We start from the raw sequence: 17,635 nt of genomic DNA on the forward strand, positions 1-17,635 counted from the left end.
TAAAAAGAAACTTGTTTAGAATCAGGTTTGAAAGTAATTTCACAATCTCAAAAACAGCAGCTGTTCAACAACACTATTGATCACAGGCTGGATAGGGCCAAACATCCTGTGTTTTGTACACAGAGCTGGGCAAAGAAAACCTCCTTGATTAGATAATGGGCCACAAAAAATTTGCCTCCATCCTCTTTCAAAACCTTAATCCCAGGCCTGGATTCTGGATTCTAGCAAAAGCTAGAAGAAAAATCTAACTCCCCAAAGTTTTCCCTTTCTACCAGGTTCCCAACACCTACATTGCTTCCTGCCTGGCATTGCTTCGTACCTGATCAATGGCATCTGGGTTTTCAGAAACATCAAAGATGACCGCTGTGGCTCCTCGCTGTACTGCTCGTTTTGCCTGCAATAAGAAAGACAGCATCCTCAGTCCCACCCCAAAAGGTAACTTCTTAACTCAAAAATTACTCCCTCTCCTCATCTCCAGAGAGAAAACATTTTCTGTTTCTGTGTAGTTAAAACAAATGACAGAATAATTACAAACACAGGAGTTCCTGAACCAGTATGGAATGTAGTTAAACTTCACTAAAGCTTCTACAGTGTCTCTGCTCCTTCCTTCTCAAACTCCTCTTTCAAAAACCTTTTAAAGGGATTCAAATGAGATTTAGACCTTCTAAAGATTTTAAATACAAGAATTTTAAAAAAAAATTATGTTATTTTCCCTCCATGTTACTTGGAAATGCCATTAAAAACAATCTTCCCTATGACTTAGGGTGGAGATAAGCTCACTAGTGTAGAAAATTAAGGTGGACCAGGTTCTCTGTACTTTTTCAGTGTCATTTTCACAAACTAGGATATCACAATCTTTGCAAAATGTGCCTCAGAGAATACTGCTTTTTCTGACCATCAGAGGTCAGAACTGTTGCATACGCTTCTTACGCTGATAAGATCTGACCTATGTAAGTGCACAGGTTTTCATCAAATACAGTCCAAACCTGGCATTACCAACTGCACAGAGAAGGTATTAGAATATAATAAAATCCCCTGAGATAGAGAAGACAGTATTTTAATCACCAAGGCTAACGCAGGGGTTTTTAACCCGTTTCTGCCACTGTGCCTCTGTATGTACTGTTCAAATGTTGCTCAATGACTCCACAAAGCAGACATTCCCAGTAACTTTTCAAAATCCTATTGCCTTTATGGATACAGAATGCAAGAAACTATTTCTCCAAGCAATGACAGCTATCATCATCACAGTACTAAACAAGAAGGCACTGGCCCTCCACAGAGACTAGCAGAACCTGAACTTACATTGAAATATAAGACAAACCAATGAAAGTAATAAATTATGAAATATTACTCAGCATTTTCCAGGAAAAATGCTGGCCAACGCAGAGAAGTTGGTTTGAATATGGACAGGTCACTTTCTTTGCTCTATTCTCATATTTTGTTTTTATTTTTAATCAACAAGGCCCATCAGACCGCACATGAGGGAAACCAACTCCCAAATGGGAGCTTTTTCTCAGCCCACCAGGTATTTGTCCCCTTTGAAGTCAGCACACCTGGTTAATGACTAAGAACTGTTGGGGAGGAAGAGTTAAAAGGAATCTACCACCCATCACTCTGCTGCAGTAGCCCTGAGGTGAGGGCTCATCCAGGTTTCCCTAGAATGCACCCCCCTTACAGACACACTCTGCTTATGGAACTGTTCAGGCTATTTAGATTGTTTTTTCAGGATGATCAGTCAACAAGCAAGGCCCCTTGATCTCTGAAGAGATTTTTAAAGAGATTTTACAGATCAGTGCTGATAAAAACTCCTTAATTGCGTGAATATACTGAACGAGCAGCAAGTTTCCACCACCAGGTGTTAAGAGATGAAAAGCACCGAGTCAAAAAATCGTGCGGCAGCGGGTAACAGCAAACGGGGGTGACCCGTCTGGCCGTTCTGTCAATTGCGGTTTCCCTGTGGCCAAGCGCAGCTCGCAGCCCGAGCCCTGCGAGGCTCCGGCCGCCCTCCCCCCGCAGCTCCCGCCCGTCCCGCCCGCGGCTCTGAGGGACCGGCGGCCCCGCACAGCGCCCCCCTGCGGCCGCAGCGCCCGCCCCGCCCCGCGCCGGAAGCGCCGCCTGTCCCCGGCCACGGAGGGGGAGAGGAAGGGGCGGTGGTCGCGGGGAAATGCGGAGGTTTTATTCCTTGCAGGGGTTTAAATCCCGATCCCCAGGAAAAGGCGGTGCATTCGCTCCTGCGAAACTTCCCGAGCTCTGCCAGAGGCACTGGGGAGCCCGGCCCTCCCTGCGCAAGGCGCCAAGTCCTCAACAGCCATGTCGGTGCTCGGGTGCCGAGGCGCTCCCGCCGCCCCGAGCACTCCAGGGCACAGCCCGGGAGCCACGGCCAGCACGGGGAAATGGGCGCCAGCCCTCTCCAGCGGGGTCGAGGCTTCGGCTTGGCGGCGGCCCGATCGAGCGGCCGGGTTCCGCCGGCCAGAGACCGGAGCGCAGCGTCCCCCCGCCTCCAGCTCGGCCTTAAAGCCGGGCGCTGTGAAGGGAGCACTGTAAGGGCGAGCAGGCGGGAGCCGGAGCAGAGCACGCTTGGTCGCTGGGCGTTCCCCTCCTTCCCTTCAGTTCGAGGTGGCAGCCGGCGGGCCCGGAGCGCACCTGTGACTGGGGCTCCAGGGCAACTTGAAACACCTGCCGGCCCCTGCCGCCCTCCTTCCGCATCCCCAAAAATACCGCAGGATAATGAAAGTCAAAACGTCTTTGAAAATACCCTGCCCACTACTCAGTAATCAGGACAGCTCAAAATAACACAGCAATGTTAAGTCCCACTTAAAATAATGCCAGTCTGTAATAGGCACGTGATTTTTTCTTTCTGGGCTAGCCAGCTTTTAAAGACTCCCTCAAATCATTTTTCTAAGCAAAGTGACCAAACCTACATCAAAAATAAACACAAGTTGGGGGGGGGGGGGGGGGGGGGGGAAGAAGCTGATACAGTACATGCTTCACTGCTACATTTACAGTACTTGTGGCAAACAGACATTTCCACAATTCAAATTCCATGCATTTGCCAGGCCTATTGCTTTCTGTGATTGTCTTCTGTGGCTTAAAACAAATGACTAGCACTATGTATCAGTATTCTTCTTCTTTTGTAAAGAGTAATAGAAAACAAACAAACAAACAAAGGTAATTGCACTTGTAATTCAAGTGATCACTTTGTTCATAGTGACAACAACTTCCCACTCCATCTCTGCGTTCCGAGTCTACAGCTTATGCTACTACAGAGCAACGGACATTACCAATAAAATGCACATTAAATACTGTCTCAGATTAAGATCTGTCAGAATTTACTAGGCCTTTTAATCTAGGTAAGATAAGAGCAAATGCACGTGACAGAAGTGCAAGGAAAATATCTCTCCACATCTCCAGGCCTGAGGAATTTTAAGTTACTGCCTCGAAGAACACCAGAAAGATTTTAAGAGCTCTGCACACCCTTCCTGTGGGCCAGACAAATATAATAAGGAAGTAACAACTTCCTTGATGAGGCAAACTTTCATCCCAAGGGACCAGATAATTATTAAACAGGTGCACTGTTCCTCTTATTCATTCAAGGTAGGACAGCAAGAATCAAAACAGTAACAAGTTCAGCTACTCCCTGACATCTTGAAGGACCTTCCATGCTTGCATATATGAACATGGCAAGCATCTCCTCCTCTGCTTTCTAGGATGATCTCATTCCAATATTTCAGTTAGTGTGAAACAGTAGAGAAACCATCATAAGAAAAGCTGCTTAACAAGGTTCCCCTTCAAGAGAAAAATCATACCAACAACATTAGCTTTTATTCGTTACATTTACTTCTTTGCCAGAGTTAGAATTTCCTGATAATATTCAGTAATATTTGCACCTGAGGACATGACACTCTAATGTAATGGATTGCAGAGAGTGAATAAATTACAGATTAGAGAAAGACCGAGGCTTGAACCATAGGTGGGGAGATCAAAGTTCATTAAGCACTGTAAGCTCTGCCATTTACATCAACATAGTAATGCATTACACATCTTTTTAAGAGAGTACCTTTTGTTGAAAATGGCTATTGGCAGACCCAGATTACTACTTACAAATAAACTTTTTTAAAGTTAGCATCCTAGATAATACTCTTGGACCAGAAAAAGATGCTTTAAAAGTTCTGTGTAAGATATATCCTGCCGTTCTAAAATTATGTTCTCACAAATGTTTTTACATTAAAAACTACCTATCTGTCTTCCTAGATTTGTTGAATTGTTCACCCAACTCTAGGTATTATCTTCTTGGAACTTAGTACACTCTAGTCAACAAATATTAATTATAATTATGGTATGTGCTACATGAGCAAGTTGATTTATCCCCTGGGTTAAGAAAATCATAAAGATGGGGAAGAGGAGGTTGGGCAATGGTTTAAGGAACACCCAGTACAGATGCCAGTAAACTCCTTCTAGCAAACTATTCCATCAGGTGTCAGAGTTATTAGCTGGTCCTCCAAAGTGATCAAGATGGGAAGCACAAGAGTAAGGACACAGTACACAGAAGACAGTCATATGGATCCTAAAAGCAAAACACTTTCAGTCAGAACTAAGGGAAACAGCACAGCTCCAAAAGGTATAACAAAGTCTTTTTCATCCTGCCATTCCTTTTTGCAGTACATCTCGGGTTTTGGGGCAGAAAATATGGTATTACTCTAAATCAGTGCAGAGATTGTTGAACAGAGTAGTCAATAAAATTCGTTTGTATGTCCTTATTTAGCTGAGAATTGAGCCAGCCTGATGAATTTCCTCTGTCAGTTGAGGGTTTTTTCCCCCTCAGTTTCTCTATGAACTAATAACTATTGAACTTGAGGCATATTTTCTGGATATTCCCAGCCCATCAGATCCAATAGTCTATGTCATATAGCTCTACACTATGGAGTCAGTGGTCATTAATCTGACAGAAGAGTGGGATTATGCAAGTGGTGTTAAGTGGAATGTTTTTCATAGCTGATTCTATCATCAGCTGTCTCCTGGTCCTTTGAAATAAGAGATGTCAGCCTCTCACATAGCAAACTGGTAACATATAAGCAACACTCAGTGACATGCAACTTGCATACTCTGTGACTCCAAGGAACAAGATTTTCATTGAAAAGGGGTAGTATCTTGCTTTATTGCTCTGGAAAAGCAGTTCAAGGATTTCAACAATCTTGACTGCTAGGGAATACAGCTGAAGGAATTTCCATCTGCAATATCTCACCAAAATAAATGATGAATATAGCAATTCAGCAGTCTGGGTCTTCTTTTGAGCAGACTAAAAAGTAACAAAGTCTGTTCCAGTATCTTTTAGTGGTCACAAATCAATTGATCTGCACCTGTTTTCTCCATATCAAGTGAGACCACAAAGATGTAGACAATACCACTGAGGTTTGATACAGAATACGCAGAACCAGGTTCTAGAATATTGGCTTTTCTAGTACAGGTTTGCTGTAGTTGTGTGGTTAAAGAATGACACTTCTGCAGACTTGTCTTCATTTGATTTTTTTTTTAATATTAGCAGAGGACAACTTTGATGCTGAAATAAGCATTAGGAGCCTACCTTATCAGGGTTTAGCTTTCTGCAGTTTTGAGAAATCCTCAGTTAAGTATGGACAAACCCAGGAAGTTCTAATGATGAGAAAGAGAGCACTGATTCTTACATAAATGCATGATGAATCTGCAGGTTGGGACAAGGAGATGTTGCCACTGCCAGTTTGCCATTTCAGTCAGCTGAATGGTATTCTGACCCTGATGCTCTCAAAGTCCTAAACTTCTTCAGGAGAGAGGAATACCTTAAACAACCCTATTAAAACAAGCAGTGGGTATGAACTGCACCCCCATTCTATGGATGGCAGCATTAGATTTTCAGTATGGCAGAAAAGGTATCACATGAACTAGGAAATAAAATCCAAACCTGCTCATCATTAAGAGCCTTACATAAAACCCACAGCATTGTGTCAAATGCACCTTTTCTTTACAACGGTGAAAATGCAAAAACCTCTCTTTCTCTCAGAGCTACACAGAATACAGACAACATCTGAACAATACAGGCACCACCTCTTTCTTGTCTCCCCCCACACTGCTATCAGGCTCAATCAATCACAAAATATACCATGTCCTTTGAACCAACATGAGCTAGTAAGCCAGGCCACAGGCCAGTTCTGCAGGGCAGAGGAGGAAAGAGAAAAGGACGGCCATCTACTTTGCAAACAGCAGAAGTTACTAATTAACCAACTGATGCTTCAGACCTGTTAATGTACAATTCCCCAGTAATTCCAGAAACTCAATTAAGCCAAGCATAAACAGGATGCCATTTCAAACCTTTTCTGAGATAACAAAAAAGGAACTTTTAGATTTCTGTCTGAAAACAAAGGCAGAATATCAAAACGAGACAGTCAAATCCCCATGCATCACACCAGCATAAAAGCCCTTCCTGACTGGAATACTCAACTTCTCTGGCCCTTTGGGATATGTTTTATACACATGCCCTATAGATTCTGCATTACATAGCATTACAATAGTTGCTTACTAGTTAAGAAGTATATAAAGCGTGAAGCAGCATTTTTAAATTCAAAAGCATAATCACAATTTTAAAAGAACATACCTTTCTGTAAAAAAAACCAAAACAAAACCTTAAAAAGCTATGTACTTGTAGTTTTAAGAAAACTATCACCTCATGCAATGTATAATCACATCAACAATATATACACACCAATGTGATTCATACTACTCAGTACTGAGAGGCTCTCAGATGGTTAAAATGAGGAACAAGAAAACTGAATTCTCTCTTTTCTGGGGTTAGGGAGAAACACTGTTACCAATTCTGAGTCTAAACCAAGTAAAAACAGTAAGAAAAATACACTAATTTAATCCTGAACACAGCAAAGCCTGCCGGTTGCACACCTCTTCAGATACATTTCAGAGTCATGGGACTCCACTCCCAAGCCCCTGACCTCTGCTATAACAGACTATTTTGCAGGCCAGCAGTCCTGTTGCTATGACAAGGCACAGTCACAGAGAGAAGGGTGAGCACTGGAAGAGATCAAAGGAAGGGACTGGGGTCTTGAACTAGATTACATATTCACAGAGAACCTAGCACACTCAGCAAGAACTGGGTGGCTGCATTCACAACAATTGATGGTTAAGCAGAAATGCAGCTACATCTTATAACCCTTCCAGCTTTTCCCAGAACTTCAATCTACAGTTACCTTTGAAATTTAATGGTCATGATGTGAATGTATTTTAGAAATTATGTACTAAACATGTAGTGTTTCACATGCTATAAAATACCACTACAACCCACCCAGATAATTCTTAACCTTTGCATTGAGGGTGTACTGAAAGCAGATGAACAGAAACAACAAGCTAGACCTAAGATAATTGTGTAAACATACATGCAAGCATGTTGTGGTGCTGAGAGACATTAATAAAAACCAGAGATACAAGAAAGCATTGGAGGAGTTGTAAATTAAAGAAACTATCAATGCAGACCACTATAAAAAGCCATCTACACATATCAAAGTGTTGCAGTACATTGCCCTGGAGGTTCTGTCCTCTTTGTCAGGGATGAGCATCTGCATCCAAGACTAAAGAAATGTATGTAACCCCTAGTAAGGGGACTTCAATCTTTCTGAATGAAGCATGTTAGGATTCCCTTGGAATCCAGTAGGATACTGCTGATTCTCTGAGATCCTCCCTCTCTACTACTAGAATCAGCTTGGGTAATAAGCTCAACAGTAAAAATCTGCATGGTAGGCCAGTATTCCAGTTTAGCTAGCAACTTTCCATGTTCATGGCTGGCTAATACAGGATGATATAGCCCTTCTTCCAAACAGTTATCCTTGGTTTTCGATTAGTTTAGTATCAAGGTCCCAAACTGTGGTGGGCCCTTGTTGTTAGTTTGTTGACTCTGAAAAAAAAAAAAAAATTAAAAAAGGAAAAAGATAAAAAGAAAGGGAAAACAAAAATTAAAAAGGTGGAGGATTTTTGTTACAAAGGGAAACTGGAAACTTCTCTCCACGCAAGCAGAGACATGGCTGTATTGCAGAGGCCTCGGGGCAAGGATTAAAGAAAAACAAAATAGAAACCCTTCCATCTCTAATTAGGGTCTTCATTTGCCAAAGAGCCATTCCACAGCGGGAGGAATTACATTCAAGCCGTTGCTTGGATAACGTCTCCCAGCAGGTTGGCTCCTCAGAACAGGCTACTCTGAGCCAACAATTTCTGGTTACTTGGAGGCAAGCAGCCTGCATATTGTTTTAACTGGCCTGGCTTTTACAGCCAGTTTTGCTGAAGAACAATCTTCTATTCAGAATGCAGAGATAAAAGCTTCACTTGTTTTGAATTTGTCGCCAGTTTCTTTATCCCTTTCTTTTTTTAAACATGGGAATTATAGGTTCTGGAGATTGCATTATTTCCCTTGTAGACTTCAATGTTTTTCTCCCTCTAGCCACTTGATTCTTTGCCAGTGAAGGCTGCTGTCTGGAGTCCAGCCATTCATCAGCCCCTACCTCATCATTAACACTGTGGTGCTGGCGGTCACAGCTCATTGCTGGCGACAGGAAATCCTAACTTGCAAGAGGTTAACCACAGCCCATAAACAGTCAGACTGGCTCATTAGTCCCTTACACTCAGCTGAAGCGACCCTCTGGGAGTTTCAACACTGTTCATGGACCTGAAGTCTATGGATTCTGTGCTCTTTGCAAATGCCTCCTCCTCCGCACACCCACTTAAAAGCTCACTATTTGGATCCTCAGGGCTAAGGCCCATCTTTCTTCCTATCCCAAGGGACCAAGTTATTTGAGCATGTTGAAAAATTACATGTCCATGATATATTCTCTTGGTTTACCAATTGAACAAAACACCAATGGGCCAAGAATTGAGACATTAATGCACTAGAATACCTACATTCTTTTGATACTTTTAATAGTTTCTGTCCAAGTTTCATATCCCTACTGAACAATTCTAAGGCCACAGCAATGCAAATACTAATAATACATAATTAATCTGTATTACCTAATTCATGTTACACATACGTCCAGCTCTAATGTTCAAAAACTAACCTGCTGGTATTGCAAATAGCTCGGTCAGTACTCCCTACACTGACTAAAAAGCACTTCCTACTCATTTTGAGTTCACAGTACGATGACTTGATTCATTTGGAGTCATTTCCTTGAACTCAGTACAAATGTTAAATCATCATGTTATCCAAAACCGCACCTCTGGATATCACCTGATCATCAAAAAGATAAAATGTTTAGAGTAGAAAAACATGTTCTGGCAAATTATCTCAAAGCAGTAGGATATGAAGCACAATTTGTGTAATATTTTTTCTTTCCTTCCTTTCAGTCCTGTGAAAATCATTGCAAAACATTCCCACTTTATGTCTGTAATTTCTTAGGATCCAGTTTTTTACCACTGTCGATTGAATCTGCCCAACTTTTATTCTGAATATTGGAGTCCCTCCGATGCAGCTCTGGTTACATTCCGAAGTTCTCCAATTTCTTTCAAAGCCTTCTGTCTCCTAGTGCACCAAAATTAGGCATGTCACTCATCTGTGAAGTCCTAAATAATTCCATTCCCTGCCTCCATATCTGCTCCTTATTTTCTTCACTTTCTGGTCCATTTATCTGATTCTGCTTGCCAGCCTCCTTTTGTGCTCATTTCTATACTCCAACACAGCAGCACTTACTTGCTCTCTCACTTTTCTGTTTCAAACTCCATTTCTACAGTTTTTCCAACGTTTGCCACTATGCATTTCTCCTGTTAGAGAAACAGGTAGATTCTGCATGTAAAACAACTCTCAATGGTCAAAAGGCTTACAAGGCACATAGAATAATGAGGGTCCAAAAACGTAAGAGACATGAAGCATTTACTTCTTCTTATGTGGCATGCCTTAAATAATTGTTCCTTAGTCTAGCCTTGACTTCCATTAATTTCCCTGGGAGATCTGACTGAGCTGAACTCCAGTAACACATGTAGTGCAGCAACAGCTGCTTCTTTAGCTTAAGGGAGAAGCAGCTGTGTTCCACAGTTGGTTAGAAAGGAGTGAAGATGGTGGTGGGGACTGCTAAGGACTCAACTCTAAAAGTGGACATTTATTTAAAGTAATTAATCCAGCAATGGCAAATCTAAGGAGTGCCCAGAGAGAGAAACCTAAGAGAGAGCCTTTGTTCATGAATAGCTGATGCTTTTCATAACTGTGCAGGGAACATGGAAAGAAAGTTAGGAAAATAATACAGCAGCAGATTGCTGGCACTAGTTACCAATGGAAAGAGCTCACCACCACTCATGAATGAAAACCTGACAGAGCTGCTTCTTCTGAACTGCATAACCTGGTTCAGCCCTTGTTTGTCCATTCCTTTGAGCTCTCCCCTCTTTGGCTTTGATCCAGCTCTTTTCTTTCCTTCTGCATCTTTCACCATATGATCCATACACAAACCTTTCCTCTCTCCACATTTCAACTGGCTTGCTTGTCAGTGCTCTTTCCCGTGCTCAACCTCTCCCTTCTCTCCTCAAAGGGACTGCAGAAATTACAGTGGAAAGTAGTGATGGAATGAGAGGATTTAAAGAGGGAGTGCATGAGAAAGGTACTTGAAAACTCAAGACTTCGGTTATAATGATGACACTGCTGTTTCATGCAGTGGCCACATGTTCTAACACTCTTGGATGCAGCCTTTCCACCTTTTTTCTTTCCCATTCAAATCCCCTTCTTCATCTGTTAAATAGGCTTGTTAGGGTATGGTCTGTGGGGGATGAAGAGGCAAGGAGATGGGAAGCAGAAATACACTGAGCTTTTGGCAGAAGCATTTTGTTCTGTGTGGTTTTTTTTCCTTCAAAAATACACGCTTGTTCCTTGTCTTTTTCTGTCTGCCATTAGGAAAAGCCATCTTCTTCCTGAAAAACACATGTATGATCCCCTCTTCTGACCTCATCTATGTAATTTTGTTAGAACTCTAGAAATCATTGTGCCTATATGGTGCAGAGGTCTGATCACAGAGCTAGCACTGGGGAAGTAAGAAAAATTAATGTCAAAACATAAATGACATCAAAAGTACTTGCACAAGTGACAGTATCACTTCAGATATAATTTTTGAAGATGTTTTATGGTTGTTTAAAATGGATGTTAACATTTTAGGTGTCCTGGATATTATAAATGATGATGAAGTGGGGAATAACAAGAAACAATCATTATGATATTACAGAACTTAAGATGTTCTTTGGTGCTTCGGGAAAATTACCATTTTCTCTTTCTCAATGTATTCTTTAGAAGAAAGACAGTAAAGACAAACACAAACATGGCAGGGATTACAATTATATATACTACATTTTTTCAAAGTAAACCGTAATTTTAGGTAGTGCTAAGACGACAAAACTTGGAAATAAAAAAGTTTAGTGCAACGTTAAAGAAGACTCTTAAAGAACATGACTGATTCAGAAGGTCTGAATCTTTAACACTAGCCAGGATGCTGTTTTTCCCCATTAAAACTCACATTCATTTTTCATTACAAAACAATTAGGTTGATAAAAACCCCAGTTTTTGTTTTTATCAGAGTCCTGGCATGTTTGACTTTGCAATAGAGATCTATGAACTGGTCCACAGCCAAAGGAGTCTAGTCTCATTCAAGAAGCCTTCTTCTACTTCATAACAACTTCCTTCTTAACACAGAATGTCTGGGAGTTTAAAACAACTGATATTAAGTTTATACTGCTGAGAAACCTTTCTCAGTCTGTAGTCTGACATACATTTATGCCAGCACTGCCATCACAAAAAGTAGACCCTACCTCCTCTTACTTGTTCCTACCTCCACTGGACACTACACTGTCAACACAAAACTTCAGGTATCCACACAGTGAAACAAACAAACCAACCAGCTTAAAAATTACTCATGCTGTTACTTTGCATCCAGACTAACTAAACTTTGCCATTAATTTTTGAGACTACTGCCTCAAAGAATTACAAATGCTTTTTGGATGCTGTTTGCAAAGAGGAAACATAGGCTAACAAACAGAAAGTAGAAAAGGTCCCCAAACTGTGGAATAGATACCATCAGTGGAACGTCAACTACTTCAATGGATATAAGAAGTTTTCCTGAAGTGACAGTATTTCCTTCTGCATGCAGCACAAGACTCATCACAGGGTGCCTTACTGCAGCTGTCACTACCAGGTGAAAGTATCTGAACAAGCAAAGTTTGGCAAACATTGACCAATGGTTTTAGAAATGTCTCTCATTAATTTAAATCTTAATCTATGGCATAGTTCAGTCCTGATTTCTGAACAAGTTTAGCATGGAAGAGCATTTGCTTAAATTCAGTATGCATTTCTACAACTGAACTGAATCCTTTTCTAAAGGAAATTATCCAAACTGTATATAAACTATTAATGTTATAAAGAAACAAGAGGTATACTTATACTGTCAGCAATTCCAATTTGAACATATAACTGATTGCTTAATTTAGGCTATTAATATAAAGGTGCAAGTGGATTTTGTTTAATTTGCCTTTTTTATTAGTTTTAGTAAATCTGAAATAAAAATATTAAAATGGACTCCTCACAGGCTTTCTTGTTCCTCAAGTCTTAGAACAGATCCCTCTTTATTCAGGAACTAAGCTACCAACATAGGCCCATAAATTCTCGTGTGACTACCTTGTAAGAATTTTTAACCTAAATTATTAGCCAAAATGTTATGAATCACAGTTCAACTGTTTACTGCACTTCCAAGTCATGATGATTTTGGCCCCAGCCTAACTAGTACCATAATAATGATGACATGGCAAAACAAGAGATTATTCTAGTTAGTATTTGTGTAAATTTTTGTAAATAAGCTCTTAACAGAGAGAAAATAAGTGAATGGATATTGGAAGAACTGCTAGGAATTTCCTCATATTACAGATTTCTTTCATCTGAAGAAAACAGGAAGCTGTAGTAGCAGGGACATCCTCTCTTTGTTAAGTTATATTCAGATGCACATCCTCAAATACATATGTCCTATTAATATAGAAGAAGAACAGTCCCTGGAAGAGAAAGAAGAACAAAATCCTTTCTCATGGACTTTCAATCCTGCAGAAAGGGAAGAAGTGCTACTTTTAAATAAATCTTCAGCATTTTCTCACTATCCTGTACTGAAATAAAAACCAATGGTATTACTGAATTGTATTTCACAGTCTTGACAGATGTAATTTGCTTTAAAAATTATTGGGGTGGGGGAAGAACAGGGGTCTGCATATTGGAACATGCAGGACACATGCAGGTAATGCTCCCATCACAGTACAGTGGATCACAGAATCCCAGAGTGGTCTGGGTTGGAAGGGACCTTAAAGAACACCCAGTTTCCACTGCCCCGCCCTGCCAGGATGCAGGCAGGCAATCAGTATTGTAGGCAACCCTGCTTTTGCCTTCCTCCAGCACAGTCACTCTGCTGGAGCAGTGAAGGAGTCTCATTGTGCTGTATGCAGAGAGAAGGCAGGAATTCCAGGAGGGGAAAGGTTCCCTTTGAAGCACATGGCACGAAGAGCTTCCCAGTGACCATGGCAACAGCTCAGTGGGTTCCCAGCCTGAGAACCAAGTTACTACAGCCGTGCCTCAAAAACAAAAAAAGTCTGAAAGAAGGAGAGATGGGGAGGTGGGGTCGGGGGGTGTGGGGGAGAGAAGCTGAAGCAAAATTAGCCTGGCAGAAACTGAGCGGCTCCCTGGTAGGCAAATCCAGCCAATAATGCTGGTCGGGTTCACGGGGTTTCCTTTTCATTTCCAAAAGCTTTCTTCTTCCTCTGTCATTCCCCTTCTAGCCCTATTCAGGAGCTCATAAGATCAGTAAAACCCAGGCCTTTGCTTTGCCTGCATGCAGCATGGCCTCAAACAGGGCTGCACTGTGATCAAAGGTAATGGTAAAACACAGCTGCCACACACACTCCTTGCCTCAACCAAGGCCCAGTTTTCAGGGGCACTCTTAACAGCAGACACATTTTTTTAAACACTTTCATTTCCATTACATCATATAAAGAACGATGAGCAATGACTAAGAAGGATGAGCAATAACAAAATCAATATGAAAATCACAAAATCAATATGAAAATGGACACATTAAATTCTGTATCGCTACCCATGAATAAACAAGTAGAACTTCTAAAAACACAGACCAGAGTTTTTCTAAAAACAAAACCCAAAAAATCCAAACAAGCAAACAAAAACACCACCCCTAAATCAAAAAAGGCCTCAACAACTAAAACCAACAATAAGAGTAAAACTATACAACTTTTTACCAGATTCACATGTCACGGAACTTACCGCTACAAACAGCTTTTAAGTAGTCTACATTCTGCTTCACCATATTCCAAACTTTCAACAATATCACCTCTACGATGCCCCAACTTGGGGGGCAGGTTAAATCAAACTTAATGAGGAAGAAACAGTAGGTTTGCATTCCTTGTTATCTTCCTCCTTTTCTAATGGAAAAAGTTGCATTTCCTTTCCCTGTCCAAGACCAGCCCTCCCCCACTTTCCTTTCCTTTCTTTTCCTTTCCCCACTCCTTTCCTTTTTTTTTCCTTTTCCTTCTACTTTTCCTCTCTCTCCCTCCCTCCTTTCCCTTCCTCTCCCTCTCCCATTCCTCTCCCCTTTACATTTTCTTTTAAGTCAGCTGCCAAATCCTAAAAATAACCAGAAGAAGACACATATACACATGCAGCAGGTTTGATATTTACCCAGACAAAATAGTTTACAGGCCACACTGAATCTTCACATAGCAATTTGTACCAAATTGCACAGAAACTGAACTTCTCAGAGACCCAGAAAACTGCAACACAATTTGTCCTCACTGGTAAGATAACCAGGCTGACTGAATTGACAGACCTGAGAGAAGCTCAAGACTGATGCTCCTGCTGCTATCTGCACTCAACAGTATTTCAAGAATTCTGAGAAGTCCTTCTAAATCAGGACATAACTTGAGCATAGTGAGAGAGCAGAAGGGTTGCAGACAAAAGATGGAGAGGAGAAACTAAAGCAGAGAGCATGAAATAGGGAAGAAATATTTCAGGAAGAGAAGACTAAATAGAGAAAATACAGAACAATGAAATGCAGTGCAGTATTGACTAGAATCCTGGCCAGTCTTTTTTCACCTGTTGAAATTGCTACATATAAACTGACACACATGGAACTCTATGCCCAAACTCTCTGGACACACCCTATGTCACATCACCATCGTTATGCATCAAAGTTGATGCTACAGAGCTCCTGAAGCAAAGCCAGAGTCTGCTGCTCAGCAGGCCAAGCTTTAGGAAGCTAACTTCAGCAGATACTGAGCTGAACTTACTCTGGAGATTGGTGTGCCTTCGGGGACATTGGGAGTATAGAGGACATGGTGGGATTTGGGCACATGGCAGTGGGTCAGGTACATATTACTAACATTTTTTTGTGCCATGTACCTATGGTTCAGCTTTCTTTATCCGTTTTGCACATCTATTCCCTCACGTAATTTTCAAGAGCCTGACAGATGGGACTGAACAGACTCCTTCCTGAAATGGCTTGCTTCAAGGCAAAACTAACTCCTGGAGTTTACTTATGGATTAGAATGCATCTTTCAGGACTGAATCTTCTCTAATTCCCATCCTTACAAGACCTCATCCTCAGATTTTATCTTTCTAAGAACAAAGAATAACAGCTAGAATTTCTATACAACACAAACAGTATTTCCAGCTGGAAAAAAAAAAAAAAGTTGTATTACACTGAAATTCAATAGAAAGGGAAGTCACTTCCTAAAGAGATGTTTTCCACCATGTACCACAAGTTAAACCTACAGCAACTTTTACACAAGCAGATGGTTTCCCACTTCCTTGGAAAGGTCAAGTTTTTACAAGTTTTGTTTATAAATTTACAGCGACAAGTCTTACCTAAAAAATGTCAACCTACCATTTTATTTTCTGCCTGATACACGGCTAACCTGAAGTCACCAACACAATCCTACCAAATTTAGGCAGCTGGATTTTAGGATGAACCCCTGTTGTGTAGTAGTTTTCAGCTACTCAGTTACTGGTAGAACTTGTGACCTATGCTCTTTCACACACTTTCAACTCCTCTAGACTTCAAATGTCAACATGTAATAACCTCAATACTCAAAAATTCTAAGGTGTGAACAAAAAACAACACCCTTCTGCTTTCTCTTTTAATATATCTGGGAGCAGTAATGGCATCTTAGTGACTTCACTCCATAAAACAAAGGGGAAAGTTTTGCAATTAATTTACATTCCAGAGGCCCCATTCCATGGCAAAATTCCAGGAAGATGAAAATTTTTATTTCTTTGACCAGTACAGCAAGATTCACCTTTTAGAGGTATCTACCCTGCAATGAAAGCGAAGAAATCTTCCTAGGTTTGAAAGCTTCTCTTTCCCCAAAAAGAAGAAATTAATGTATGTCTTCTCAGAAAATCGTACCTAAGGAAACCCAGTAAGATGCTTTTGTTTTGACTGCTTTGACCAAGTCACAATCACAGTTGCAGTTCACCCTTTCTGCTCCAATACTGCTTCTGCTAAACAGCCATTTTTGCTTTCATCTTTGTTGGGTTCCTACAGAGCTCAAAAGAGGGAGTACTCAGCTCCCCATCATCATCTCTATCAACTGAGTTATGACAGCATCTTTCCCTGAAGTACCTAGTGTGAAAATGGGCAAAACAGGAATATTTTGTGGAGTAAAGGGAGTTTTCCCTTGGTTTATTTCTTGCTGGTTTTTCTCAGAAAGGAACTAATCCTTCCAAGAAACAGTTACATGCAGCCCCAAACTATCCCCTTACCTTTCCTAAGACAGTGAGGCATGGCTTAGGCTCCAACTCTGGCTGTTCCAATTTCACCACTCCTACCCAGCCATATTCATACAGGTCTTCCTCATCATTGCTATTACACAGTCCAAGTGGATGCATCTGAAATAGAATCAGAAAGAAACCTTTAGCCAATCATTAGAATTCAAAAACATACATACATATTGCTTTTGAATACCTTAACTTTAAACAAACAGACTTTCATTTATGAAGGTACACCAGAAAAACTGAAATGTAAGGCTGCATGTGTGAAGAATTCAGTATGTTTCTGAAGCATGCTATGAGTACAAAATCTTTGCAATTTTATGTAAGCTGTCATCTTGCTTATGAAAAATCATTTAAGGCTAATAATTAAATGTGATTTTAAATCCTTTGCTCAGATATAAAATACTTAACTACAAAGCCCCTCCTTGGTACTGCAAACCACCTTTCCTTGCAAACCGACAGAAATAATACTAACTGCTTGGCAGAGTCACTCACAAAAGCTTTACACATCATTAAGATCCAGACCCCATGTTTCAGAGCCATTATCACCTTTTTTTTTAAATAATTGCACAGTATTAACAGGCTGTCATCCTTTGAAACAAGCCTATCCTGTAAGCCAAAGTAAGGTACAAGAAACTTCCTAACCATTGTGAAGCACTCTCTATTGTTTTCTGAACCCAAATGATGCAGGGGGGAAGGCCACCACGAAGTGAGAAACTTCAGTCTGCTTTTAGACATTTGTGTTTCTTACACTAGACAACAATATGTCTTTAATTTCAGATATTTAATCAGTTCCTCCTCCTTCCAACACTTAGTGTAGTTACT

General features: G+C 40.8%; 1 protein-coding gene across 3 annotated transcripts in view; it reads right to left on the minus strand.

The window, feature by feature from the left end:
* The window catches only part of ZNRF3 (zinc and ring finger 3), a 69,590-nt gene that overhangs the window by 13,366 nt on the left and 38,589 nt on the right, over positions 1-17,635 (minus strand). For 2 of the 3 annotated variants that reach the window (XM_032128279.1, XM_032128277.1), the window contains exons 2-3: positions 16,802-16,927; positions 320-394 (exon numbers count right to left, since the gene is read on the minus strand). In XM_032128279.1, coding sequence (XP_031984170.1) covers positions 320-394; positions 16,802-16,927 — 201 coding nt within the window. The remainder of the gene's footprint in view (positions 1-319; positions 395-16,801; positions 16,928-17,635) is intronic. The other variant, XM_032128278.1, reaches the window with a different exon arrangement.

The sequence above is a fragment of the Corvus moneduloides genome, chromosome 18 (genome assembly GCF_009650955.1).
Source record: "Corvus moneduloides isolate bCorMon1 chromosome 18, bCorMon1.pri, whole genome shotgun sequence".
Taxonomy (NCBI): Eukaryota; Metazoa; Chordata; class Aves; order Passeriformes; family Corvidae; genus Corvus; species Corvus moneduloides.